Source organism: Salmo salar, chromosome ssa06 (genome assembly GCF_905237065.1).
Source record: "Salmo salar chromosome ssa06, Ssal_v3.1, whole genome shotgun sequence".
Lineage (NCBI taxonomy): Eukaryota > Metazoa > Chordata > Actinopteri > Salmoniformes > Salmonidae > Salmo > Salmo salar.
In genome coordinates, this window is record NC_059447.1 from 59,691,248 (window position 1) to 59,715,894 (window position 24,647).

Sequence of the window (24,647 nt, forward strand, 5' to 3'; positions counted from 1 at the left end):
GTTCCTGGTGTAACTCATGCAATTGTTGTTGCCATCCTGTACCTGTCCCACAGGTGTGATGTTCGGATGTACCGAGCCTGTGCAGGTGTTGTTACACGTGTTCTGCCACTGCGAGGACGATCAGCTGTCCATCCTGTCTCCATGTAGCGCTGTCTTATGCGTCTCACAGTACGGACATTGCAATTTATTGCCCTGGCCACATCTGCAGTCCTCATGCCTCCTTGCAGCATGCCTAAGGCACGTTCACGCAGATGAGCAGGGACCCTGGGCATCTTCCTTTTGGTGTTTTTCAGAGTCAGTAGAAAGGCCTCTTTAGTGTTTTAAGTTTTCATAACTGTGATCTTAATTGCCTACCGTCTGTAAACTGTTAGTGTCTTAATGACCGTTCCACAGGTGCATGTTCATTAATTGTTTATTGTTCATTGAACAAGCATGGGAAACACTGTTTAAACCCTTTACAATGAAGATTGTAAAGGGATGTCCTGAAAAAGGGATGTTTCTTTTTTTTGCTGAGGAGTTTATGAGTTCCAAAGGAACTGCAAAGGAAATACAACTGTTGTTCAACTCCAAACTCTATTCCTCCTTCAGTCTGATGAGTTTACCATCGCTCTGGAGAACGGAGCAGTGGTATTGAACTCCAGGGGCACCAGAGTCAAATCACAGAAGAAGCAGTACAACGATGGAATGACCCATTTCCTGGTAGCTTCAGCGAATAATGACAAGTAAGAATCCTATGTACCGTAAAAAACATCTCCCTTTATCTGGCAAGTATTTTTTACGGATTGCCTCGCTGTCAAGCCACATACATATCTCTTCATATTTAAAAGTGTGATTTAAAAGCAAAATGTATTATATTTGTTCACTGTAACAATTGACCGATAACTATCTATCTCCATCAGATATGAGCTGGTGGTGGATGACAAAGACAAGCATGAGAAGAAACGTCCGTCCTCCCCCGCCTCAGCCTCCACAGTGAGGAGCTTCTACTTAGGAGGCTCTCCCAGTAGTAGCATCAAGAACTTCACTGGCTGCATCAGCTACGCCTACATCAGCAGGTGACCTGGCCCCTCTCTCACTGCCACAGCACTCGGACCACATTAAAAGCCTTATGCGTTTGACGTCATGGAGTGTAATGGATTGCATCTAATATTAGCAAGTGAACGAGTCCAAGGTTTTACACACCTATCTCCAGAGAACGTTGTTATGATAGCAAGCTCATTGGACATCTGGCTCAGGTCGGGTTGGTGAAAACCTTGCTGCCTAGCTGTATCTATGAGAGGAAGAAAGCCAGGCAGAGCTGCTGTTGAGAGCCGAGTGGGAGGACATGGAGTTTGTTTCCATGGAGACAGAGTTGTGTGTGTGTGTATCTCTATGGTTCTTATGTCTTTGGCACTGAGTTGCTTGTCTCTCTCTCTCTCTCTCTCTCTCTCTCTTTCTCTTTCTCTCTCTCTCTCTCTCTAGACAAGACAGGGACATTGAGCCTGAGGACTTTCAGAAGTACACTGAGAATGTCCAGACCTCCCTGCAGGACTGCCCTGTGGAGCGACCGCCCGCTGCCCTGCTCTCAAAGCACAGCAAAAACTCCAAGCAGGGCCATATTAGGAAGGTAAAGAAATAAAGATAATTTAAATACATGTCATTGAACCCGAGTTTAGCTTCTAAAAGCTTATGCCTGACGGATACAAAAGTCATCAGTATTCATTCAAGTCTTAAAAGAGTCCATAAACACTTAAAGATGGAATCCTTAATTGGTGATACTGCCACATCCGTTAGGGATACTACAATAACAAAGAAGTTACTCCAAACAACAATGCTGCCGGAGGCGCCATTCCCCACAATAACAAAGGCGCTGGGGCAAACAGTAGTGCTGCTTCCCCTAATTTCGATCTTTAAAGATGATACTGTATACTGAACAATAGGCATGCATTGACCCACTACTAACAGTCAAGTAACTTCCCTTCTCTCACTAAGGTGGGCAGAGACAAGACAAACCAGCCACAAGGCCTGTTGGGACTGAACAGTGATGACCAGGAGCCAGGAGCGACAGAAGAGACACCATGCTACCTGTCCGCCAGGCCCCATGCCACCCGCCACGCCCACCACTACGGGGGTATCGCCAACAGCAGGCAGGAGTACACTGACATCCCAGAGTCCCTCGCTGAGAGGTAAGGCCAGGAAAGGGAAGAACACCTGGGATGCATCCCAAATAGCACCCTATTCCCTATATAGTGTACTACTTTTGACCAGGGCCCATAGATGTGGTAAAGAGGTCAATGGAACTCAACCAAAACAATGGAAATGCCATGGAAACGCCTGGGTTAAAGATGCTGTCTGGGAAAGATCCCCAATCTCCTCATTGCCCCCCAGCAAAATGATCCTACATGTAGGCTAGTGTTTATATGTGTATTTCACACTATGTTGAGGTAAAAATCTGAGTATAATGCTTTTATGGATGTCAACCCCAACACGTTCATGTCATCGTCACCAATCAACTGCATTACAGTTATAAGCTGGTAGCATAGAGTAGCTAGCATACATCGGTGGTGGTAGTCAAAGTCATTTTTATGAACGGGAGTTAGCATTTAGCAGACACTTCTCAACCTGAAAAGGGACAACTTCTAAATGTTATGCAAAAACAACCAAAGATATCCATATCAGACTTTATTAACCACATTGTGGGCCTGTTCCAATAAATCAACCATGACGGAATTGACAAATATCCACTTTGTTAGATCAATCCTGCATCCTTCCTCTATCCCCCCATGGTCTGCATTCAAATGACTTCTTCACCGCATCTATAGGGCTCTGTTTAAAGGTAGTACACTGTGAAGGGAATATGGTGACATTTGGGCCACAACCTGGGGGTACAACATAGGTGATAGGTCAAGCAGAAGTCAACCAGAGGTCAACCAGAGGTCAATCATGAGCCCACTCTACACATGAACTCCACTCTGTTTTCTTGGTCTAAGTACTAGTCACATGCACTTTACTCTGGGTCTCTGAGTAATGGTCTGAGTATAGTATAATTAAGCAATAAGGCACGAGGTAGTGTGGTATATGGCCACTATACCACGGCTAAGGGCTGTTCTTAAGCACGACGCAACGCGGAGTGCCTGGATACAGAAGTCAGCCATGGTATATTGGCCATATACCATAAACTCCCAAGGTGCCTTATTGCTACCAACATAATGACAACAGTATAACATTTTTTTGTGTCACACTCGTGGGTATAGGTCTGTTATAAAAAAGGTTGTTAGGATACTGGATGCTGATTGGTTGATATGCGGGAGTTGTGGGACAACCATGACGTGTTAATGTCATAATTCCCTCTGGGAAAAAAGCATCTACAGCTTTATTTTCCCATGCTGCTACTTGGTTTGCAACAGTTGGGGGTTGTATAAACCTACCTGTATGCCTCTACTAGTTGTGCAACAATGTTTCATTTTACAAATGCGGTCTCTCCCGTGCCTGTAGGCTAGCTAGCTAGCCCATAAATTAACGCAAAACTAATAATTCACCATGGAAACCGTAAACACTCAGAATCCCATTAATTCATTAATCAGAGCAGTGCGGCCTATGTAGGCCTATTGGATACTTATTAAATCAATATTTATTGAAGTTATTGTCTCTCATCATCATTGATTATCTGCTAGCTACAAGCCAATGATTTGTTTAGCATAGCAACGTAGAATGATTCGAATTAACGACTGGGTCAAAACATTAGAAAATAACTAACGACCAGCACGCTTGGGTAGCAACTACAGAATGCAAAAACGAATTTACCCGTTAAAATCATGTTTTACTGAGAAAAAGTAATTCATGTTTTTCTAAACCGTATTACGGTAACCGTTTTATAAAAGCAATAAGGCCCTCAAACCCTTATTAGGCCTTATTACTTAAATATACCACAGCTTTCTACCAATCAGCATTCAGGTCTCGAACAACCCGGTTTATAATGCACCTTTTACCCCCAGGTCTCACTTCTCCCTGTCCCTGAAGACCCAGTCCTCGTTCGGCCTCATCTTTTATGCATCAGACGAGGCAGAGGACAACTACATGGCTCTGTTCTTTTCCCATGGGAAGCTGGTGTACACCTTCAACCTGGGTCAACAACAGGTCAAGGTCAAGAGCCCAGAGAAGTACAACGACGGAACATGGCACAATGTAAGTAAATATACACTATCGGTCAAAAGTTTTAGAACACCTACTCATTCAAGGGTTTTTCTTTATTTTTACTATTTTAGTGAATAATAGTGAAGACATCAAAACTATGAAATAACACATATGGAATCATGTAGTAACCAAAAAATTGTTAAACAAATCAAAATATATTTTATATTTAGATTCTTCAAATAGCCACACTTTGCCTTGATGACAGCTTTGCACACTCTTGGCATTCTCTCAACCTGCTTCATGAGGTAGTCACCTGGAATCCATTTCAATTAACAGGTGTGCCTTCTTAAAAGTTCACTTGTGGAATTTCTTTCCTTCTTAATGTGTTTGAGCCAATCAGTTGTGTTGTGAAAAGGTAAAGGGGTATACAGAAGATAGCCCTATTTGGTAAAATACCAAGTCCATATTATGGCAAGAACAGCTCAAATAAGCAAAAGAGAAACGACAGTCCATCATTACTTTAAGACATGAAGGTCAATCAATATGGAACATTTCAAGAACTTTGTGCAGCCTCAAAAACCATCAAGCGCTATGATGAAACTGGCTCTCATGAGGACCGCCACAGGAATGGAAGACTGCAGAGAATAAGTTCATTAGAGTTACCAGCCTCAGAAATTGCAGCCCAAATAAATGATTCACAGAGTTCAAGTAACAGACACATCTCAACACAACTGTTCAGAGGCAACTGTGTGAATCAGGCCTTCATGGTCGAATTGCTGCAAAGAAACCACTACTAAAGGACACCAATAAGAAGAAGACACTTTCTTGGGCCAAGAAACATGAGCAATGGACATTGGACAAATTTCCACCAGTCTTTTGGTTTGGAGTCTAAACTGGTTCCAACCGCCATGTCTTTGTGAGATGCAGTGTGGGTGAACGGAGGATCTCCGCATGTGTATTTTCCACCGTAAAGCATGGAGGAGGAGGTGTCATGGTGTGGGGGTGGTTTGCTGGTGACACTGTCTGTGATTTATTTAGAATTCAAGGCACACTTAACCAGCATGGCAACCACAGCATTCTGCAGCGATACGCCACCCCATCTGGTTTGGGCTTTGTGGTACTATCATTTATTTTTCAACAGGACAATGACCCAACACACCTCCAGGCTGTGTAAAGGATATTTTACCAAGAAGGAGAGTGATGGAGTGCTGCATCAGATGACCTGGCCCCCACAGTCTCCCGACCTCAACCAAATTGAGATGGTTTGGGATGAGTCGGATCGCAGAGTGAAGGAAAAGCAGCCAGCAAGTGCTCAGCATATGTGGGAACTCCTTCAAGACTGTTGGAAAAACATTCCAAGTGAAGCTGGTTGAGAGAATGCCAAGCTGTCATCAAGACAAAGGGTGGCTATTTGAAGAATCTCAAATATAAAATATTTTTTCATTTGTTTAACACTTTTTTGGTTACTACATGATTCCATGTGTTATTTCATAGTTTTGATGTCTTCACTATTTTTCTACAATGTATAAAATAGTAAAAATAAAGAAAAACCCTTGAATGAGTAGGTGTTCTAAAACTTTTGACCGGTAGTGTACTTATTAACCATATCATAAAATACATAACTTTTACCTCTGACATCTGTCACACATAAATAGATTGTTCTATGGGATAAGCCACTTGTTTTCAGCAGTGACATAGTTCTAACCTACAGTGTAACATCCCTGTCTTGTCTCTCCTCCTGCAGGTTATTTTTATTCGTGATGGGAATCTGGGCCGATTAATTATTGATGGGCTGACACTGCTGGAGGATAGAGCTCAGGGCTCCAACGTCTCCTGGCACATCAGCAGTACCCTCTATGTGGGAGGGGTGCCACCAGGGAGGGCCCAGCAGAACATACTGGTATGATACACCCCTTAGTGCCCAGGTCTGCATCCCAAATGGTACCCTATTCCCTATGTAGTGTACTACTTTTCACCCGGGTCAAAAAGTTGTGCACTATATAGGGAATGAGGTGGAATTTGGGACACAGAGCAGGACCTTATAGCCTACTGAAGAAAAATGGAGCAGAATGTTTTTACAGTGGAAACCTGGAAACATATGAAAACCCTGGCCAAGAATGTATAAGAACAAAAAAGTCAAGATCCTGACCTTTCGATAAAGAACATTATAAGAGATGTCTGGAATGATTTACAGTCCTCTAGTCTTTTCTGGCATTATATGTTCACACTGGGAGCCATCCAAGTATTTTCACTTCAGACTGCTGTGCTCAGACAATACGTTTCCCACAGAAAACAATAAACCATCAACGTGACCCCTCTCTGGGGCCTGTTAGTGGAACATATTACGTACAGATATCTGTACTACCACCCATTTACACTTTCCTGTGCTGTATTTGTCTCCAATAGAGAAACTCTGCGTACAGCTTCACTGGCTGTGTGAAGAACTTCCAGCTGAATGGCCAATGGCTGTCCTCCGTGTCCCAGACCTTCGGGGTGACGCCGTGCTTCGAGGGACTCTCTGAGCCGGGGACATACTTCTCTGAAGAGGGAGGATATGTCGTCTTGGGTAAGACACAAACAAAACACACTTTGCCAAGCCTCTCCATTTTGCTAGGAATTAAGAAAGTAATGGCATATGATTATCCTCAAGGCCCTTCTGGCGTTATACTGTGGCTGAACCCTACCAGATTAATTTGAAGTATGATACCAAAGAAAAAGCTTGTGAAACATTGATTTTCCTGCAATCTTCAGGACATACTCCATCCTATCATTGTACACGGTTGACTTTGGCAGGGCCTGGAGCTGTTTGGAAACAATGTGTCAGTTATATCACACGCCACGTTAGATTTTCTCTGGAAAGCAGACAAAACCCCTGGGCCGCTCACCAATCACCACAGAGACGGGGAAGCAGAGAGGCTCTAGTCAGGATATCGGAATTTGATATCCCACGTGCAGCTGTGGTGAAAATTTGGCCTGGTGGGAAAGTTGAGGGCGCGGAGGAGAGCTGCAGGCTCCAAGGTCTTGGAAGCCAAGCTGCAGCTGTTTGAACGAGCGCAGAGCAATTTCACACCCTACTGTGGCTGGCTAAGTTTCACATGTGCACACGCCCCATTGGGCCGAAGTGCAGTAAAACATTCCAGGTTACAGGCGTTAAAGATGAGGTTCCAAACGGACGGAGGGGCTGGTAGAGCAGTCTTTACTTGAATTACTCTGTCCGTCTCCTTCAGATGACACGTTCAACCTGGGGCGGAAGTTTGAGCTGGTGGTAGAGGTGCGCCCTCGTGTGGCGTCAGGGGTACTACTGCATGTCTACACAGCAGCAGAGGAGTACTTAACCATGTATATTCATCAAGGAGCGGTAAGCGACTAATACAAAGCAATCAGTCGTAATTTGATAATTTGCTATTAGTAGATCTTCAATGCGAGTATTGTTCTATGCTCACAGGTGGTGGTGCTGGTGAACAATGGGGTCCGTGAGTTCTTCACTCAGGTCACTCCCAGACTGGGTCTGTGTGATGGGAGCTGGCACAGGATCACAGGTAAGAGATCTCTTTATTGCATTGACTGCCCCTGATTTAAACAGTATGGGACCACGGTTCATTTGCAATGATTGGCCCATGTTATGTGCAGTGGCTGACAATGTGTTCTGTTGTCCTTTCTGCCTCTGGTTCAGTGATCCGAGATGCCAATGTAATCCAGCTGGATGTGGACTCAGATGTCAACCATGTGGTGGGACCTCTCCACCCCAGTACCCAGAGTGCCAGGGCCCCTGTGTTCATTGGTGGAGCTCCAGGTCAGTGGCAAAACCATGCATTTCAAGACGACTGAACTTCACACAAAATAGTTTTTGCTAGACACAATATCTGACATTCCAACTAACAAAACACATCCAAACTGTGAGTACTTAGGTTACAGGGTGAGGCAGCACTATCAACCTTGAGTTTGCAAAATAAAAGGAAATGTGTTTATAATGTTGTTTATTATATATCTTCCTAGAATCTCTTCTCTCAGAGGGCATTGCCACTAGGAGGGCCTACACAGGCTGTATGAGGAACCTGACGGTGAACGAGAGCCAAGTGGCCTTCAGCAAAGCTGCCCTGGTCAGCGGGTCCGTCAGTGTGGGCTCCTGTCCAGCTGCCTAAAGGCCCTGTCATAACGAATACAGCCCAGCTCTCCAGCAACACGACTGACCAAATTCTGCTTCCTAACAAGTTTCCGCACTGTCAATAAAGCATGAAAAGCCATTTTCATTGTGTTTTAAATTGTCTATTCTTGTTTGATGTTAACTAGAACAATGTTTGTTTTAATTTGGAAAAGAAAATGACACGGCAACGTAACCAACCCTCCCATATGAATTAGTTTCACATGAGAAAATATCCCCCCAAAAGAGTTGGACTGCAACATGATGTGATTAAGGACCACTGCTCATATTATAGCCAACTTAAGAAGGCTTGTAAATGTATCACCCTATGAGAAGGTATCTTCATTTTCTTAAAGGCCCAGTACAGTCAAAATGCATTGTTTTATATAATATTGTACAACAGCTGATGAAACTAACACTGTAAAAGTGTAAGAACATTTTTTATCAGTGTTATTTCCTGATAGTAGCTGGTTGAAAATACAATCTACAAAAGACCTTCTAATCAGCAGGTTTGCATGGGCGGGATTTTCGTTTCTAGTTTTCCACTCTTCCACTCCCCTATATATATAAAAGGCTGCATTGGGCCTTTAATCTACATTGACAGAACTCATAAATCCAGACTCCCACTCCAAAGGGATTGGTTTGGTTGATAGAACCCTAAAGCATAGTTTATATTTTTGTCAGAGAGCTGTGATGTACTGTAGGAGTGCAGCCAAGTCTAGTTCCAGACAATGCTTCCACCACCCTATCCCTACATCTCAATAGTGCCACATCTGTACGTAACAAAATTGTCTTCATTGCTTTGTCACAGTGTAGTTTTTCTACTTACTTTCTGATGAATAAAATGTATATTCTAAAATCCTTGCTGTTATTGGTTTATTCCCCTTACACACACAGAAAGAGAGAGGCCGGAAAGGAGAAAAAGATGGCAGGATTAGGTGTAGATCTTGGAACTAATGGCGGTGAAAGCGAGGAAGATTGGACTATGGTCCAAAAGAATGGGAAACGTGGGAGATTGAGAAGGGGCATATTGAGTTGCCAAACATGAGGAATCCATTTGAGATATCTAACCTGGTGGAAAGAGTGATGGGTAAAGTAAATGCTGAGAGGATTATGAGAAGAGGACTGTTTTTATTTAGTGTACTTCTGAGGATGAGAAAGAGTTTGTTATATGGGATTATAAATCATGACAGAACTATGTGAATTTGTATTTTAATTTTTGCAAGCTTGTATCAGGACGTGTGAAAGGTTTAATAACGGTCTGAAAACTTTTAACTCTACATTTGAATACATTCAATAAGATTTGAAAGCATCATTTATTTTCAAAATTATTGCAAGTCCATTTCCGACTATGAATATTTTGAATCTGTGCTCGCTCAGAGTTCTGTCACTGTTGTCACGTTGAAGGAAGTTTTGTCAATTTGTAGGATGAGATTTGCAAGTACAATCATGATAGAAATAGTTCCACACATGCAGAATTGAAGCTTGTAACTTTGGAAGCTCCTTCAATAATACAGACTTGGGTGATTTCTGTCCCAGGGGACTAAACTGTGCAAGTTTTTGTTCAATTTAGACCACAATTAGTTGAATGATGTGTTAGTGAAGTACTGGAACAAAAACCTATACACAATTTTCCTTTGTTAGTCTATGCAGGTTCGTCATATGATTTCTAGGCACGTGGTGGAAATGAATACAACAATACTCCAAGGCAGGCCCCAGTATTCAGTGGTTGTGGCAGCATGCTGCTTTCATGCGATCTTACTCCCTCTCCACCTAAAATGCAATAACAAAAACATGAATAACAATATGCCTATAAGTCGGTAACTTCGCTAACTAAACAGTCACACGGAACCTAAACCGGCTGAGCGCGTGCGCCATTGTACATAAATGTATTTTGTCCCCCCACACCAAACTCGATTACGACAAGCAGGTTAAAATATCAAAACAAACTTTGAACCAATTATATTAATTTGGGGACAGGTCAAAAAGCATTAAACATTTATGGCAATTTAGCTAGTTAGCTTGCACTTGCTAGCTAATTTGTCCTATTTAGCTTGCTTGCTGTTGCTAGCTAATTTGTCCTGAGATAAACATTGAGTTGTTATTTTACCTGAAATGCACAAGGTCCTCTACTCTACCAATTAATCCACACATAAAACGGTCAACTGAATTGTTTCTAGTCATCTCTCTTCCTTCCAGGCTTTTTCTTCTCTTGACTTTATATTGCGATTGGCAAATTTCATAAATTAGGTGCATTACCGCCACTGACCTCGTTCGTCTTTCAGTCACCCATGTGGGTATAACCAATGAGGAGATGGCACGTGGGTACCTGCTTCTATAAACCAATGAGGAGATAGGAGAGGCAGGACTTGCAGCGCGATCTGCGTCAGAAATATAATCTGCGTCAGAAATATGATTTCTATTTTAGCCCTTGGCAACGCAGACGCTCGTTGGCGCACGCGAGCAGTTTGGATGCAATAATTGAATAACATAGATTTCTAAATTTATTTTGCAATGCTCGCGCACGCGATGCCAGCGGTGTGGTCAGCCTGTTATGTAAATGTCCACATCAGCCAAATGATACCCAACCAATACAGCCTATTAGTCTATTTGCAGTGAAATTTGGATGGACATATTTCTTTGCAACTTTTCCAGTCACCAATTAATAAATAAACAGGCAGTGGAATTAAGTACTTTGACAAAAAGGGTTCAAAAGTCAGCAACAAGTCTTTAAAATATAGCTATAGTTTTATTTTCTAGAAACCTAGCTAACATTAGCTACACTGCAGTGATTATGGTGAGAGTCAGCTAGGTACCTTTCCCCCAGCAGTTTCAATTTAGCTAGCTAACTTCATTTTGCATGGATAGCAGGAAAGGAAAATTGTCAAATTCACACGCTTATCAAGAAAACATCCCTGGTTATCCCTATTGCCTCTGATCTTGCAGACTCACAAACACAAATAATTAATTTGTAAATTATTTCTGAGTGTTGGAGTGTGCCCCTGGCTATCCGTAAATTTTGAAAACAAGAAAATAGTGCCGTCTGGTTTGGTTAATATAAGGAATTTGAAATGGTTTATACTTTTGATACTTAAGTATATTGTAGCAATTACATTTGATACTTAAGTACAGTTGAAGTTGAAAGTTTACATAGACCTTAGCCAAATACATTTAAACTCAGTTTTTCACAATTCCTGACATTTAATCCTAGTAAAAAATCCCTGTTAGGTCAGTTAGGATCACCACTTTATTTTAAGAATGTGAAATGTCAGAATAATAGTAGAGAGAATCATTTATTTCCACTTTAATTTCTTTCATCATATTCCTAGTGGGTCAGAAGTTTACGTATACTCAATTAGTATTTGGTAGCATTGCCTTTAAATTGTTTAACTTGGGTCAAACGTTTCTGGTAGCCTTCCAAAAGTTTCTCACAATAAGTTGGGTGAATTTTGGTCCATTCCTCCTGACAGAGCTGGTGTAACTGAGTCAGGATTGTAGGCCTCCTTGCTTACACACGTTTTTTCAGTTCTGCCCACAAATTTTCTATGGGATTGAGGTTAGGACTTAGTGATGGCCACTCCAATACCTTGACTTCGTTGTCCTTAAGCCATTTTGTCACAACTTCAGAAGTATGCTTTAATCATTGTCCATTTGGAAGGCCCATTTGCTACCAAGCTTTAACTTCCTGACTGAAGTCTTGAGATGTTGCTTCAATTTATCCACATAATTTTCCTCCCTCATGCGGCCATCTATTTGGTGAAGTGCACCAGTCCCTCCAGCAGCAAAGCAACCCCACAACATGATGCTGCCACCCCCATGCTTCACGGTTGGGATGGTGTTCTTCGGCTTGCAAGCTTCCCCCTTTTTCCTCCAAACATAACGATGGTCATTATGGCCAGACAGTTCTATTTTTGTTTCATCAGACCAGAGGACATTTCTCCAAAAAGTACGATCTTTGTCCTCATGTGCAGTTGCAAACCGTAGTCTGGCTTTTTTATGGCGGTTTAGGAGCAGTGGCTTCTTCCTTGCTGAGTGACCTTTCAGGTTATGTCGATACAGGACTCGTTTTACTGTGGATATGGATACTTTTGTACCTGTTTCCTCCAGCATCTTCACAAGGTCCTTTGCTGTTGTTCTGGGATTGATTTGCACTTTTCGCACCAAAGTACGTTCATCTCTAGGAGACAGAAGGCGTCTCCTTCCTGAGCGGTATGACGGCTGCGTGGTCCCATGGTGTTTATACTTGCGTACTATTGTTTGTACAGATGAACGTGGTACCTTCAGGCGTTTGGAAATTGCTCCCAAGGATGATCCCGACTTGTGGAGGTCTACAATTTTTTTTTCTGAGCTCTTGGCTGATTTCTTTTGATTTTCCCATGATGTCAAGCAAAGAGGCAGTGAGCTTGAAGGTAGGCCTTGAAATACATCCACAGGTACCTCCAATTGACTCAAATGATGTCAATTAGCCTATCAGAAGCTTCTAAAGCCATGACATAATTTTCTGGAATTTTCCAATCTGTTTAAAGGCACAGTCAACTTATTGTATGTAAACTTCTGACCCACTGGAATTGTGATATGGTGAATTACAAGTGAAATAATCTGTCTGTAAACAATTGTTGGAAAAATTACTTGTGTCATGCACTAAGTAGATGTCCTAACCGACTTGCCAAAATTATAGTTTGTTAACAAGAAATTTGTGGAGTGGTTGAAAAACCAGTTTTAATGACTCCAACCTAAGTGTACGTAAACTTCCGACTTCAACTGTATATTTAAAACCAAATACTTTTACTCAAGTAGTATTTTACTGGCTGACTTTCACTTGAGTCATTTTCTATTAACGTATCTTTACTTTTACTCAAGTAAGACTCAACTGGGTACTTTTTCCACCACTGAATGGTCCTGAAGTGCCCATGGTGGTGGGTAGGCCTTCACTGCAGGCGGAAGGGGTTGCCTCTAATCAGCAGCACCCAGATATTCTACATGTTAAGAAGGTGGGCTTTGTAGTCTTTGTGGCTATAGTGATCAACGGCACTGCCGAAATTGAGAAAAAGTTCAGAAAAACGGACATCATTGTGGAGCAGTTTCTGGGATTGGAGAACTTCCCTACGAATGAGTTACATGAAAGGCTGTCACGAGCCGTACTACCCTCTCAAGCCCAAGAGACGGAGTGGGGAAATATGGAACTTTGAGGACGGAAGAAGTGTGAGTTTGTTTTAGTTTTGTCGATGTACTATTTTAGTTGTGCGAAGTTGGTTTTGACTATCAAGTATGGTTTTATTTTTCAACTTTGAATCCAGAAGGCGGACCTAAAACCCCACTATTGCTGTATGGGAAATATATTGAATGCTATAAATAAGATCTTACCTGTTTTATTATTCTAGGAGGGAGAGGTATGAATTTCAACCACAGTGTACTGCCATCTAGTGTATGATGACAGTGGAAGATGGAAGTTGATGGAACATTTCTCTGTGCTGATTCATCGCGTTCTTCTTCGATTGCGTCAATATTCATCGCGATTGCATCTCGGCCATACAGATGCAAGCCGATGTCAAACTGAAGGGGGAAATATGATGAAAGAAACAAGTTGCATTGGTCCACGGTTTATGTTTCCATGACAAATATACGGCATCAACATGCGACAAACGTGTGCGGCGGTTATACAACTGTGTTGTTACATTCGTGTACATTTGCCCTGAAAGTTGATAGGAAGTTCTGTAAACGATAATGTTGCAATACGTCGTAGACGACTGCTATTATTTCCAGTGATGACACAATCAGTTGTTGTACAAGGTAAGTTTGTTTGATACTGTCTGTCTTCTACGATTTTTGAGCAGTGACAAAGATGATCTATTTTGAGCTCATTGTTTACCGTGGTCTCGTAAATAAAGCAGCGCCATGTTGGCGAAAGTTGGGTGATGAGTGAGGAATAACAATGGGAATATCATTACTTGAATATTATTACATCATACTTGAAACTGGAAGCGCTAGCTCATGTTTACATGGGTCAGCTGGTTTCACAATGTTCTATGACAGACTGTCCCCTTCGCTTTCATGGTCTGTGTTCTGCAGTTGGGCAGTGTGGTAACCAGGTGGGCTGCAGGTTTTGGGATCTTGCTTTGCGGGAACATTCCCATGTCAATAAAGTAAGTAATACTTTTTAAAGAAAATTTATTAAATATTTGATTTTGTGGGAAAAGTCCAGGGTGGTAGCCTAAATATACTTGCCTCATGTCTTATCACTTGTTGTGTGTAATGGTACAGGAAGTTAGTCTACTGGTATGTTTCCATTGGACAATGGCATAGGCTATTCATTACCTAAGCTGCATTATCTCTAACATGGCCTTCCTATTTATTTATTTTAGAAAGGAATCTACGATGAGGCGCTGAGCAGCTTCTTTCGGAATGTTGACTCAAGGTAATTCCATCCTGCCAATCTCTTGCTGTGATCCATTCAACCCTAGCTACCACATGGCTGTGAAATGTGCATGTTCATTCAGACAAACAAATGGAGTGCCTTCTCAAATGACCCCTGTGGTTCCCTGCTATGTGTGTATTTCCAGGAGAAGCGTCGGGGGATCTTGTGACATCACTGGTGGGAGGATCCAATCCCTGAAGGCCAGGGTAAATTCCAGTGACGAGTTATTGTTTCACTTTGACGTGTGTGTTTGTTTGTGTGTCGGCTTCACACCCTCTGACAAGACTAATGTCTTCACTACAGGCGGTGCTGGTGGACATGGAGGAGGGTGTGGTGAATAAGATTCTACAGGGCCCGCTGAGAGAATTGTTTGATAGCACTCAGCTCATCACGGACGTGTCCGGCTCAGGCAACAACTGGTTAGCGACTGTGCCTGCCTGCCTCGCGGGGTGCCATCTCGCATGCCTTCAAAATATTGCTTTATGAAACTCTGAATTTTTTTTCCTGTATAGTCTATACATGGTCATATCCCAGGCTGGTCCCAGATCTGTTGGTGCTCTTGCCAACTCCATTTCTTATGGCATAACGATGAGTGACAAGGACTTGGCATGATAGCACCAGACTGGCACTCAGTAGTAATTTCCATCAGTACGATTGCAGGTACATTTTATGTTTGATAATATGAATTTGTAAAACAACTATTTTATTCCTCTCCAGGGCAGTGGGCCACTGGACGTATGGCTCAGCCTACAGGGAACAGATTGTGGACCAGCTGAGGAGGGCAGCAGAGCATTGTGACTGCCTACAGTGCTTCTTTCTCATTCACTCTATGGGTGGAGGTGAGGACTCGAGTGTACAAATGTATACATGGTCTCATAACTACTGAAACACATTATTACTACATGAACGACGTTCAAGCTTTTTCAGCGTAATGTTTTGGATAACCATGATGTGTCGTGTCCTATGCTGTGACGGACAGGGACTGGATCAGGCCTGGGCACCTGTGTGTTGAAACTTCTGGAGGAGGAGTTCCCCGAGGTATGTCGTATCGTCACCTCAGTCTACCCCTCAGCAGAGGACGATGTCGTCACTTCCCCCTACAACAGTGTCTTGGCCATGCGGGAGCTCACCGAGCATGCCGACTGTGTCCTCCCTGTGGAGAATCAGGTGTGTTTGCGTGCGTGCAAGGTATTTCCGTATTATGCATGACCATGTTTTACAATCTGTTACTGACTGTTGTAAATAACAATTCCCTTCCGTTTATCCGTTCTTATGATTCCTCTTCCAGTCACTGGTAGACATAGTGAACAAGATCAAGCACATGTCCCACAGTGGGAAGCCAGGTTCTGTGATCAAGAAGGACAGTGCCATCATCTCAGGCCAGGGAGGGGTCAGTGGAGCCGAGAAGCCTTTTGATGCCATGAACAACATTGTAGCCAACCTGCTGCTCAATATCACCAGGTAGACTACTGGAGACAAACTGTCTGCTGTCTGTGGCACTAGGCTTTTTATTGACCTTCGGACTCCCTTCATTAAGCCTCCCAGGTGTTTGGAGTCTGGTCTCCTCCAGTGCATTTTACTGCCACTGTAAAAATGAGAGAAAATTCAGAATTATTTAAGTGCTGCATTAGAATTTAAAAAAAACCATCTCACCACCAACAACGTAATTGTGTAGTGCAGTCATTGAAATGTTAAAGGGGTTATTTACGTCAGTAAAGAAGACCACTTGTTTGTTTTAGGCGATAGCCTCTGTCTGCTTGATTCTGAAATGTGATATCAATTAACTGTTTGTTTTTCTTTTGTTGCAGTTCAGCTCGTTTTGAGGGATCTCTCAACATGGACCTGAATGAGATAGCCATGAACCTAGTGCCCTTCCCTCGACTGCACTACCTGGTGCCCAGCCTCACCCCTCTTTACACCCTGGCTGATGTCAACATCCCCACCAGAAGGTCTGCTCTGCTGTCCCTATTGCTAATTTTACTCCTGCTTTGTTTGGACTTGTTTGGAGCTCCTCCACCGCCCTCTGTACAAGTGCCCTTTGTTGACAGTTAGTGAATGGCAAAGCTCTGTGTTATCTGTGCTGTATAAAACGGTACTTGTTCTAAATCCAGGTGTCTCGGTTTAATCTCTGGATTAGAGGTTGACAAGGGGACAGGATTCCCATGCAGTCAAGAAACAAGAACGATGCTGCTTTCGACTTTGCTTCTTCATATCAATCCACATGTTTTGTATTATACTATTAGTTTCTTTATCTCTGCCAACTGCTAGTAAGTTAGTCTTAGCAAGCTCCCCATAATTTTTTTGCATTAGCTGCTAATGCTAATCGCTAGCTAAATGCATTGAGCTAGCACGTAATATGAAGCTAGGGAATATCTGGCTAGCAAATGTTAGCTCTAATACAGGTGCTTGCCAGTGGTAGTGCCAGCATGTTGCTTGAACAACGTCATGTTCTGAATAGTTGAAGCATATTCTAAAATCTTGATAACATTTCTATTCAAAGGGTCGGGTCCCCTGGGAAGCACTGACTTTCCACAACTCCTACTACACTGTCTTTTTCATTCACTTTCATGACAAACACCAACCACAGAATTAGAATAGCCTACTCATTTTTATTTCGATTATTCCAACAGTTCACATAATAAATATCAATGTTATACATAATATATTCCATTTATTTATACAGTACCAGTCAAAAGTTTGGACACACCTACTCATTCAAGGGTTTTTATTTATTTGTACTATTTTCTACATTGTAGAATAATAGTGAAGACATCAAAAATATGAAATAACACATATGGAATCATGTAGTAACCAAGAAAGTGTGAAACAAATCAAAATATATTTGTTGGGAAAATGTTTTGGTACCCAGCTGGGCAGGCAACAAAATAGTAGCTAGCTAACAGCCCCCGCTCTTGTCTCGTGAGCCCAAAAGGAGGCTGTTGCTATGGAAACTCATGCAGCAGAGTGCAGCTAACGGAATAAGCAATTTGTAATTTCTGTGCGTTAAATTGAGCGGGGGTGATTTCTATTGGGACAGGAAAGTTGTGGGGTAATAGAACTGTTGTGCGATTGGGATAGTACGGGCAAAAAATGTACAGGACAAGACTGAACAGGAATTCATTTTCACTCCAGTGTCTCTCTTCAGGATGAACGTGGGAAATATATAAGCAGCACATTGTGCCAATGATCATGTCCAGGCCTGTATAATGTTAAGTGTACTGCAGAAGAGCTAGTGTGGTATTTCTTAGTTGAATGCACTTTTTTTGTTAGTTAGGCACCATGGATAATAGCATCTACTGAATGAGTAAAATGTAAATGGCATGTATCCCTTCTGTATAAATGTTGTTCCTTAGCTGTGTACCCTCTCTACCTCAGGCTTGATCAGATGTTCACTGATGCCTTCAGTAAAGACCACCAGCTGATCCGGGCTGACCCCAAACACAGCCTGTACCTGGCCTGTGCCCTCATGGTCCGTGGCAACGTGCAAGTGTCGGACCTCCGCAGGAACATAGAGAGGTGAGACCCAGAGAGAGCTACTAGGATTGTTCCACCTCAAAAAGCACACGCACCATCTCAGATTTTCCTGAAATTGTTTCTGTATTTAGAAATTGGCCCTTTTAAATTGGCAAATTGGCCCTTTTAAAAAAAATAAAAAAAATATGGTTCACATGATATTCAATAAATACAGTACCAGTCAAAAGTGTGCACACCTTCTCATTCCAGGGTTTTTCTTTATTTTTACTATTTCTATGTTGTAGAATAATGGTGAAAACATCAAAACTATGAAATAACACACGGAATCATGTAGAAACCTAAAAAGTGTTAAAACAAATCCAAATATATATTTGAGATTCTTCAAAGTTGCCACCCTTTGCCTTGATGACAGCTTTGTACACTCTTGGCATTCTCTCAACCAGCTTCATGAGGAATGCTTTTCCAACGGTCTTGAAGGAGTTCCCACATATGCTGAGCACTTGTTGGCTGCTTTTCCTTCATTCTGCCATCCAACTCATCCCAGACCATCTCAATTGGGTTGAGGTCGGGTGATTGTGGAGGCTAGGTCATCTGATACAGCACTCCATCACTCTCCTTAGTCAATAGCCCTTACACAGCCTGTAGGTGTGTTTTGGGTCATTGTCCTGTTGAAAAACAAATCCCACTAAGCGCAAACCAGATGGGATTGCTCGTCGCTGCAGAATGCTGTGGTAGCCATCCTGGTTAAGTGTGCCTTGAATTCTAAATAAATCAGACTGTGTCACCAGCAAAGCACCACCTCCATGCTTCTCGGTGGGAACTACACATGCAGATATCATCCGTTCAGCTTCTCTGCGTCTCACAGCGGTTGGAACGAAAAGTTTCATATTTGGACTCCTCAGACCAAAGGACAGATTTCCACCGGTCAAATGTCTATTGCTTATGTTTCTTGGCCCAAGCAAGTCTCTTCTTATTGGTGTCCTTTTTTGGTTACTGCGTGATTCCATATGTGTTATCTCATAGTTTTGATGTCTTTACTATTATTGTACAGTGTAGAAAATAGTAAAAATAAAGAAAAACCCTTGAATGAGTGGGTGTTCTAAAACTTCTGACTGGTGTGGTGGAAATTCTACCTTTAACTAATGAGGAGAGGCAAAGTCAATATTGCAATAAGGAGGCTGGTCGCACCATTCACAAAGTGAATGAAGTGAGAGCCCCCGCACGAGTACGGCAGCCTTATATAGTCAAGCTATCTCATACAAGCATCTGCAAAGCACGTGACCTTGTATGTACGCTACCGTTCAAAAGTTTGGGGTCACTTAGAAATGTCCTTGTATTTGAAAGAAAAGCACCTTTTTATTTATTTTTAATTTTTTTCCATTTTAAAATGACATCAAATTGATCAGAAATACAGTGTAGACATTGTTAATGTTGTAAATGACTATTGTAGCTGGAAACAGCAGATTTTTAATGGAATATCTACATAGGTGTACAGAGGCCCATTATCAGCAACGATCACTCCTGTGTTCCAATAGCACGTTGTGTTAGCTAATCCAAGTTTATCGTTTTTAAAAGGCTAATTGATCATTAGAAAATGCTTTTGCAATTATGTTAGCACAGCTGAAAACTGTTGTCCTGCTTTAAAGAAGCAATAAAACTGGCCTTTAGACTAGTTGAGTATTTGGAGCATCAGCATTTGTGGGTTTGATTTACAGGCTCAAAATGGCCAGAAACAAAGATATTTATTCTGAAACTCGTCAATCTATTCTTGTTCTGAGAAATGAAGGCTATTCCATGCGAGAAGTTGCCAAGGAACTGAAGATCTCGTACAATGCTGTGTACTACTCTCCACAAAACAGCACAAACGGGCTCTAAACAGAATAGAAAGAGTGGGAGGCCCCGGTGCACAACTGAGCAAGAAGACAAGTACATTAGTGTCTAGTTTGAGAAGCAGACTCCTCACAAGTCCTCAACTGGCAGCTTCATTAAATAGCACACGCAAAACGCCAGTCTCAACGTCAACAGTGAAGATGCGACTCCGGGATACTGGCCTTCTCGGCAGAGTTGCAAAGAAAAAGCCATATCAGACTGGCCAATAAAAATAAAAGATTAAGATGGGCAAAAGAACACAGACACTGGACAGAGGAACTCTGCCTAGAAGGCCAGCATCCCGGAGTCGCCTCTTCACTGTTGGCGTTGACTGGTGTTTTGCGGGTACTATTTAATGAAGCTCCCAGTTGAGGACTTGTGAGGCGTCTGTTTCTCAAACTAGACACTCTAATGTACTTGTCCTCTTGCTCAGTTTTCAGCTGTGCTAACATAATTGAAAAAGGGTTTTCTAATGATCAATTAGCCTTTTAAAATTATAAACTTGGATTAGGTAACACAACGTGCCATTGGAACACAGGAGTGATGGTTGCTGATAATAGGCCGCTGTCCTCCGTTGTAAATATTCCATTAAAAAATCTGCCGTTTCCAGCTACAATAGTCATTTACAACATTAACAATGTCTACACTGTATTTCTGATCAATTTGATGTTATTTTAATGGACAAAAAAATTGCTTTTCTTTAAAAAAACAAGGGGGTGTGTGTGTGTGTGTGTGTGTGTGTGTGTGTGGAGACAACTGGGTTACAGGGTACAGATGATAATGGAGAGGTTGTATCAGTCTGTCGCAACTGAGTGAGGACAATGGGTACCAAAGTGACAGGAAGTCACTCCAGACATACTTCCTCTAACAGTAGCTCAACGGTTCCCCCAAGTTGGGCAAGCAAGCGCCTTTGACTGTCGTCCCAGATGATGTATGGTCCTACTGGTCACACACACAAAGCATGAATCTTTGGCCCAGAAACAGGCTCCAAACAGAACAACAGCTCTGTCACCTTCTGTGCAGGATATAACCTTTTACTCTGTCTCCAGTTAAGCTAAGAGGGAACCAGTTAGTTTTTGTCAGGTCTTGGCTGAGCACCCAGACATCATGGGGTTGTTCTTCACACACAGGCCTCTATTAATGCAAAACTTACTTTTCTATCTTATGAGTTAGTTTCTTTAACAAACTCAAGCCCAATGCCTATGCTTAAAGAAGGATATTTTAGTGCACAAGCATTGGTAAGGTTTAACAGAAAATGCCCTCATACTGGTACTGTGTATATACTGAACAAAAATAGAAACGCAACATGTAACAAAATTGCTGAGTTACAGTTCATATAAGGAAATCAGTCAATTTAAATAAATGTATTAGGCCCTAATCTATGGATTTCACATGATTGGGCAGGGGTGCAGCCATGGGTGGGCCTGGGAGGTCATAGGCCCACCCACTGTGGAGCCAGGCTCAGACAATCAGAATTGGTTTTTTTTTTTTTTTTTTTTTAAAGGCTTTATTACAGACAGAAATACTCCTCAGCACCCAGCCCTCCCCCTCTGGCTTCTTCACCTGCGGGATCGTCAGATGTGGAGTTCCTGGGCTGGCGTGGTTACGTGTGGTTGTGAGGCCTGTTGGACCTACTGCCAAATTCTCTAAAACGACGTTGGAGGCGGCTCATTCAATTCTCTGGATACAGCTCTGATGGACATTCCTGCAGTCTGCATGCCAATTGCGCGCACCCTCAACTTGTAACATCTGTGGCATAGTGTTGCGTGATAAAACTGTACATTTTAAAGTGGCCTTTTATTGTCCCCATGTTCATTACCTGTGTAATGTTCATGTTGTTTAATCAGCTTCTTGATATGCCACACCTGCCAGGTGGATGGACTATCTTGACAAAGGATAAAATGCTCCCTAACAGGGATGTAAACTAATTTGAGAGAAATAAGCTTTTTGTACGTATGGAACATTTCTGGGATCTTTTATTTCAGCTCATGAAACATGGGACCAACACTTTACATGTTGCATTTATATTTAGTTCAGTGTAGTACCCAACATCTGAGTTGGACCAAACTTTAGAACAATCTGAGATAGTGGGTGTTGTGGCTTGTTGAAATGACATGGAACGATCAATTCTTCATTGATCCCCACGGGGGAAATGACTTTGAGCACTATCCTCCCCTCCCCCGCCTCGAATAAAAAGGGCTGCCAGTTCACCCAGCATCATAACTACTCATAAGACCCAGAGATGACCTTCCCAACTGCTCACTCTCAAATAGTGTTCCCATTCACCGCCGTGTGTTTGTGCTCCAATACAGACGCCCCTGATTCATGACTGGCCCATTCAGCTCCCACCTTCTTTCCTCCTCTCCCTGCAGAGACCTTTTTTCACGTGGCATGTTGTCAAGGGCAACAGAAACAGGAGCTTCTATGAGAGCACATACTTGTGTGTGACCACCATCTAAATCAGGAGGGGAAATCTCCTGGAGCACAGAGACCTTGTGGCACGTTTAGTGGCTTTAGATAGCGACAGTATTATTCACCTTGGTTGTTGAATTAGCCTGCGCATGAAGATACCATTTTTAAAATCAACCCTGGATATGTAGGTTGATTCAGTGTCTGCGACCTGTAATCTCCTGTAATATGAATCTGTACGCAAACGATACGGTTATGTACGCCATTTTCACCAACTGTTGACCAAGCTATGTTAGAGCTGCAATCTGATTTTGTTACAGTATATTACAGAAAGCCCTTGTTGACTTAATGCGGGCAAATCTAAATATGTTCTCTAATTCATGCAAAAAATGTCTGATGGACTACATATAGTATTTACTCATCGGATGATTCATCGTGTGTGTGTTCCCGCCAATAAATGTCTGGCCGTTTTTGGATTATTAAAGATCTCATGTTAAAAAAACATGGTTGAGCTAGTTAAAAAGCTAAGATTTAAAGTGGGCTTCTTTTTTTTTCTTTTTTAATATATCTTCTCTCTCTAAACAGCAGGAAGCAGGTTTTAAAAATCAACTTTCCTGACAGTTTTGGACGATGGTGACGCCATTTATCAAATTGCAGCAGACACCACTTTAAAACCATTGGATGCAGTCTAGCATAGAGCACTTCGCTTTATCACAGGTGACTGGTTTAGTACTCATCACTGCATCCCGTATCAGAAGGTTGGCTGGTGCTCACTAAAGTCCCATAGAGCACTTCATTAGTTCCTTTTTGTTTACAAAGCTCTGCTGAAAAAGCTTGCAACCTACTTCACAGGGGAGAGAAAAAAAGTGAGACACCAAACCCATTCATAGGGGTGGTTAACTCGAGATTCCACTAGTCCGACTCTGTACCGCTCTAGGTAGATACGCGTTCCGTTTTAATGGTCCCCATTCTTGGAATCGCCTGCAGAACTCTTTGCATCTTGATTCCCTGGTGCTGCCATGGCAGTTTTTGACTCTAGTATTAGATGTGTTGAATGAGAGTTGTATTTTTTTTTAAGAAGAAGAAATTGTTGTTTGTAATGTTGTAACTTGTAGTTTTGTCTTTGTTAGAGTGATTAATTTTGTTGTATTGCTGTGTTCAGGGCACCTTTTGATAATGAGACCCTGGTCTTAATGGGTTTCTTGTGACTAAGTAAAAAAAAAAAAAAAACACCCTGTGGGCTGATTTTTTTTTTTTATTTTTTTTTTTTTTTTCCCAGAGCCTAAAATGCACTTTTAATGAATATTCTCTATTGAGAAGGAAAAGCAGATCCTATCCGTCTTCATAGAAAAGCAGCATTTACTCTCTTTCCCTTCTTCCTCTCAGACTGAAGCCCATGCTGCCTTTTGTGTCATGGAATCAGGAGGGATGGAAGACAGGCCTGTGTTCTGTGCCCCCTGTGGGTCACTCCCACTCACTACTAGCCCTGGCCAACAACACCTGTGTCAAACCCACCTTCATGGAGCTCCGAGACCGCTTCACCAAGCTCTACAGGAAGAAGGTACATCCTAATCTTCAATCTTCAACTCTGTTGCAGAATAAGTGTTAACGGTCCAGAAGATTGAGGGTTAAAGACAGCAAAAAGACCCATTTCTATTTCACAGTGGACAATACCAGAGTTATACTAAGGAAAGACCAGCAGTTAATGTTCTCTAAGCAGGGTTGTAGGCACCTGTATTTTCCCAATCAGTTTTTTTTTCTCCTCTGCTCGCAATCAGTGTGGAGTATATTCTAATCTGACATGATGGATTGTTTTGGCAGGCTCACATGCATCACTACCTGCATGTGGATGGGATGGAGCAGGGCTGCTTCATGGAGGCTCTCTCTTCCCTCTCCTCTCTGATAGAAGAGTACAGTCAGCTGGATGCCACCAAGGACAGACTTATGCCTGACGCTGCCAGGCTCAACATCGCCACATGAAGGTCCTCTGTGTGTGTTCGCACTAGCAGACTACACATGGTGGAGCGTGTTTGTGTGTGCGTGCAAAGCACTTTTGTGTTTTATTAGCAGAAAATAGTACTGTAATTTAATAACTTGGTTTATTTATTTTTATAAGTTACAAAGGATTTCTTACCTGTGTCTAAATGGTATTCCTTATCCATTAAAAATTACAATTAATGACTGAGTTATTGATTATGTATGCCTTGAAAAAGGTTAACAACACAG

General features: G+C 42.2%; 2 protein-coding genes across 2 annotated transcripts in view; both read left to right on the forward strand.

Annotated features, from left to right (window-relative positions):
- LOC106607733 (laminin subunit alpha-4-like) overlaps positions 1-9,113 on the forward strand; it is a 30,251-nt gene extending 21,138 nt beyond the window's left edge. The window contains exons 30-40 of the mRNA XM_014205004.2: positions 589-722; positions 900-1,055; positions 1,462-1,606; positions 1,972-2,165; positions 3,975-4,164; positions 5,858-6,013; positions 6,520-6,679; positions 7,341-7,471; positions 7,559-7,652; positions 7,787-7,906; positions 8,110-9,113. Coding sequence (XP_014060479.2) covers positions 589-722; positions 900-1,055; positions 1,462-1,606; positions 1,972-2,165; positions 3,975-4,164; positions 5,858-6,013; positions 6,520-6,679; positions 7,341-7,471; positions 7,559-7,652; positions 7,787-7,906; positions 8,110-8,255 — 1,626 coding nt within the window. The 3' untranslated portion in view covers positions 8,256-9,113. The remainder of the gene's footprint in view (positions 1-588; positions 723-899; positions 1,056-1,461; positions 1,607-1,971; positions 2,166-3,974; positions 4,165-5,857; positions 6,014-6,519; positions 6,680-7,340; positions 7,472-7,558; positions 7,653-7,786; positions 7,907-8,109) is intronic.
- Positions 9,114-13,742: 4,629 nt separating this feature from the next.
- tube1 (tubulin, epsilon 1) lies at positions 13,743-24,599 on the forward strand. The gene is made up of 12 exons (XM_014205009.2): positions 13,743-14,044; positions 14,324-14,397; positions 14,617-14,669; positions 14,815-14,875; positions 14,973-15,088; positions 15,387-15,508; positions 15,649-15,836; positions 15,958-16,130; positions 16,478-16,618; positions 18,045-18,185; positions 23,808-23,982; positions 24,243-24,599. Exons 1-12 carry the CDS (start codon positions 14,020-14,022, stop codon positions 24,399-24,401), a joined length of 1,428 nt encoding a protein of 475 aa, XP_014060484.1. The 5' UTR covers positions 13,743-14,019; the 3' UTR covers positions 24,402-24,599.
- The last annotated feature ends 48 nt before the right edge of the window (positions 24,600-24,647 follow it).

Bases quoted from the DNA above. Each gene is read 5' to 3' on its own strand.
- tube1 (XM_014205009.2), top strand. From the start codon at position 14,020: ATGACACAATCAGTTGTTGTACAAG. The intron at 14,670-14,814 runs GTAATTCCATCC...GTGTATTTCCAG, and splicing joins TTTCGGAATGTTGACTCAAG to GAGAAGCGTCGGGGGATCTT. The intron at 16,131-16,477 runs GTAGACTACTGG...CTTTTGTTGCAG, and splicing joins CTGCTGCTCAATATCACCAG to TTCAGCTCGTTTTGAGGGAT.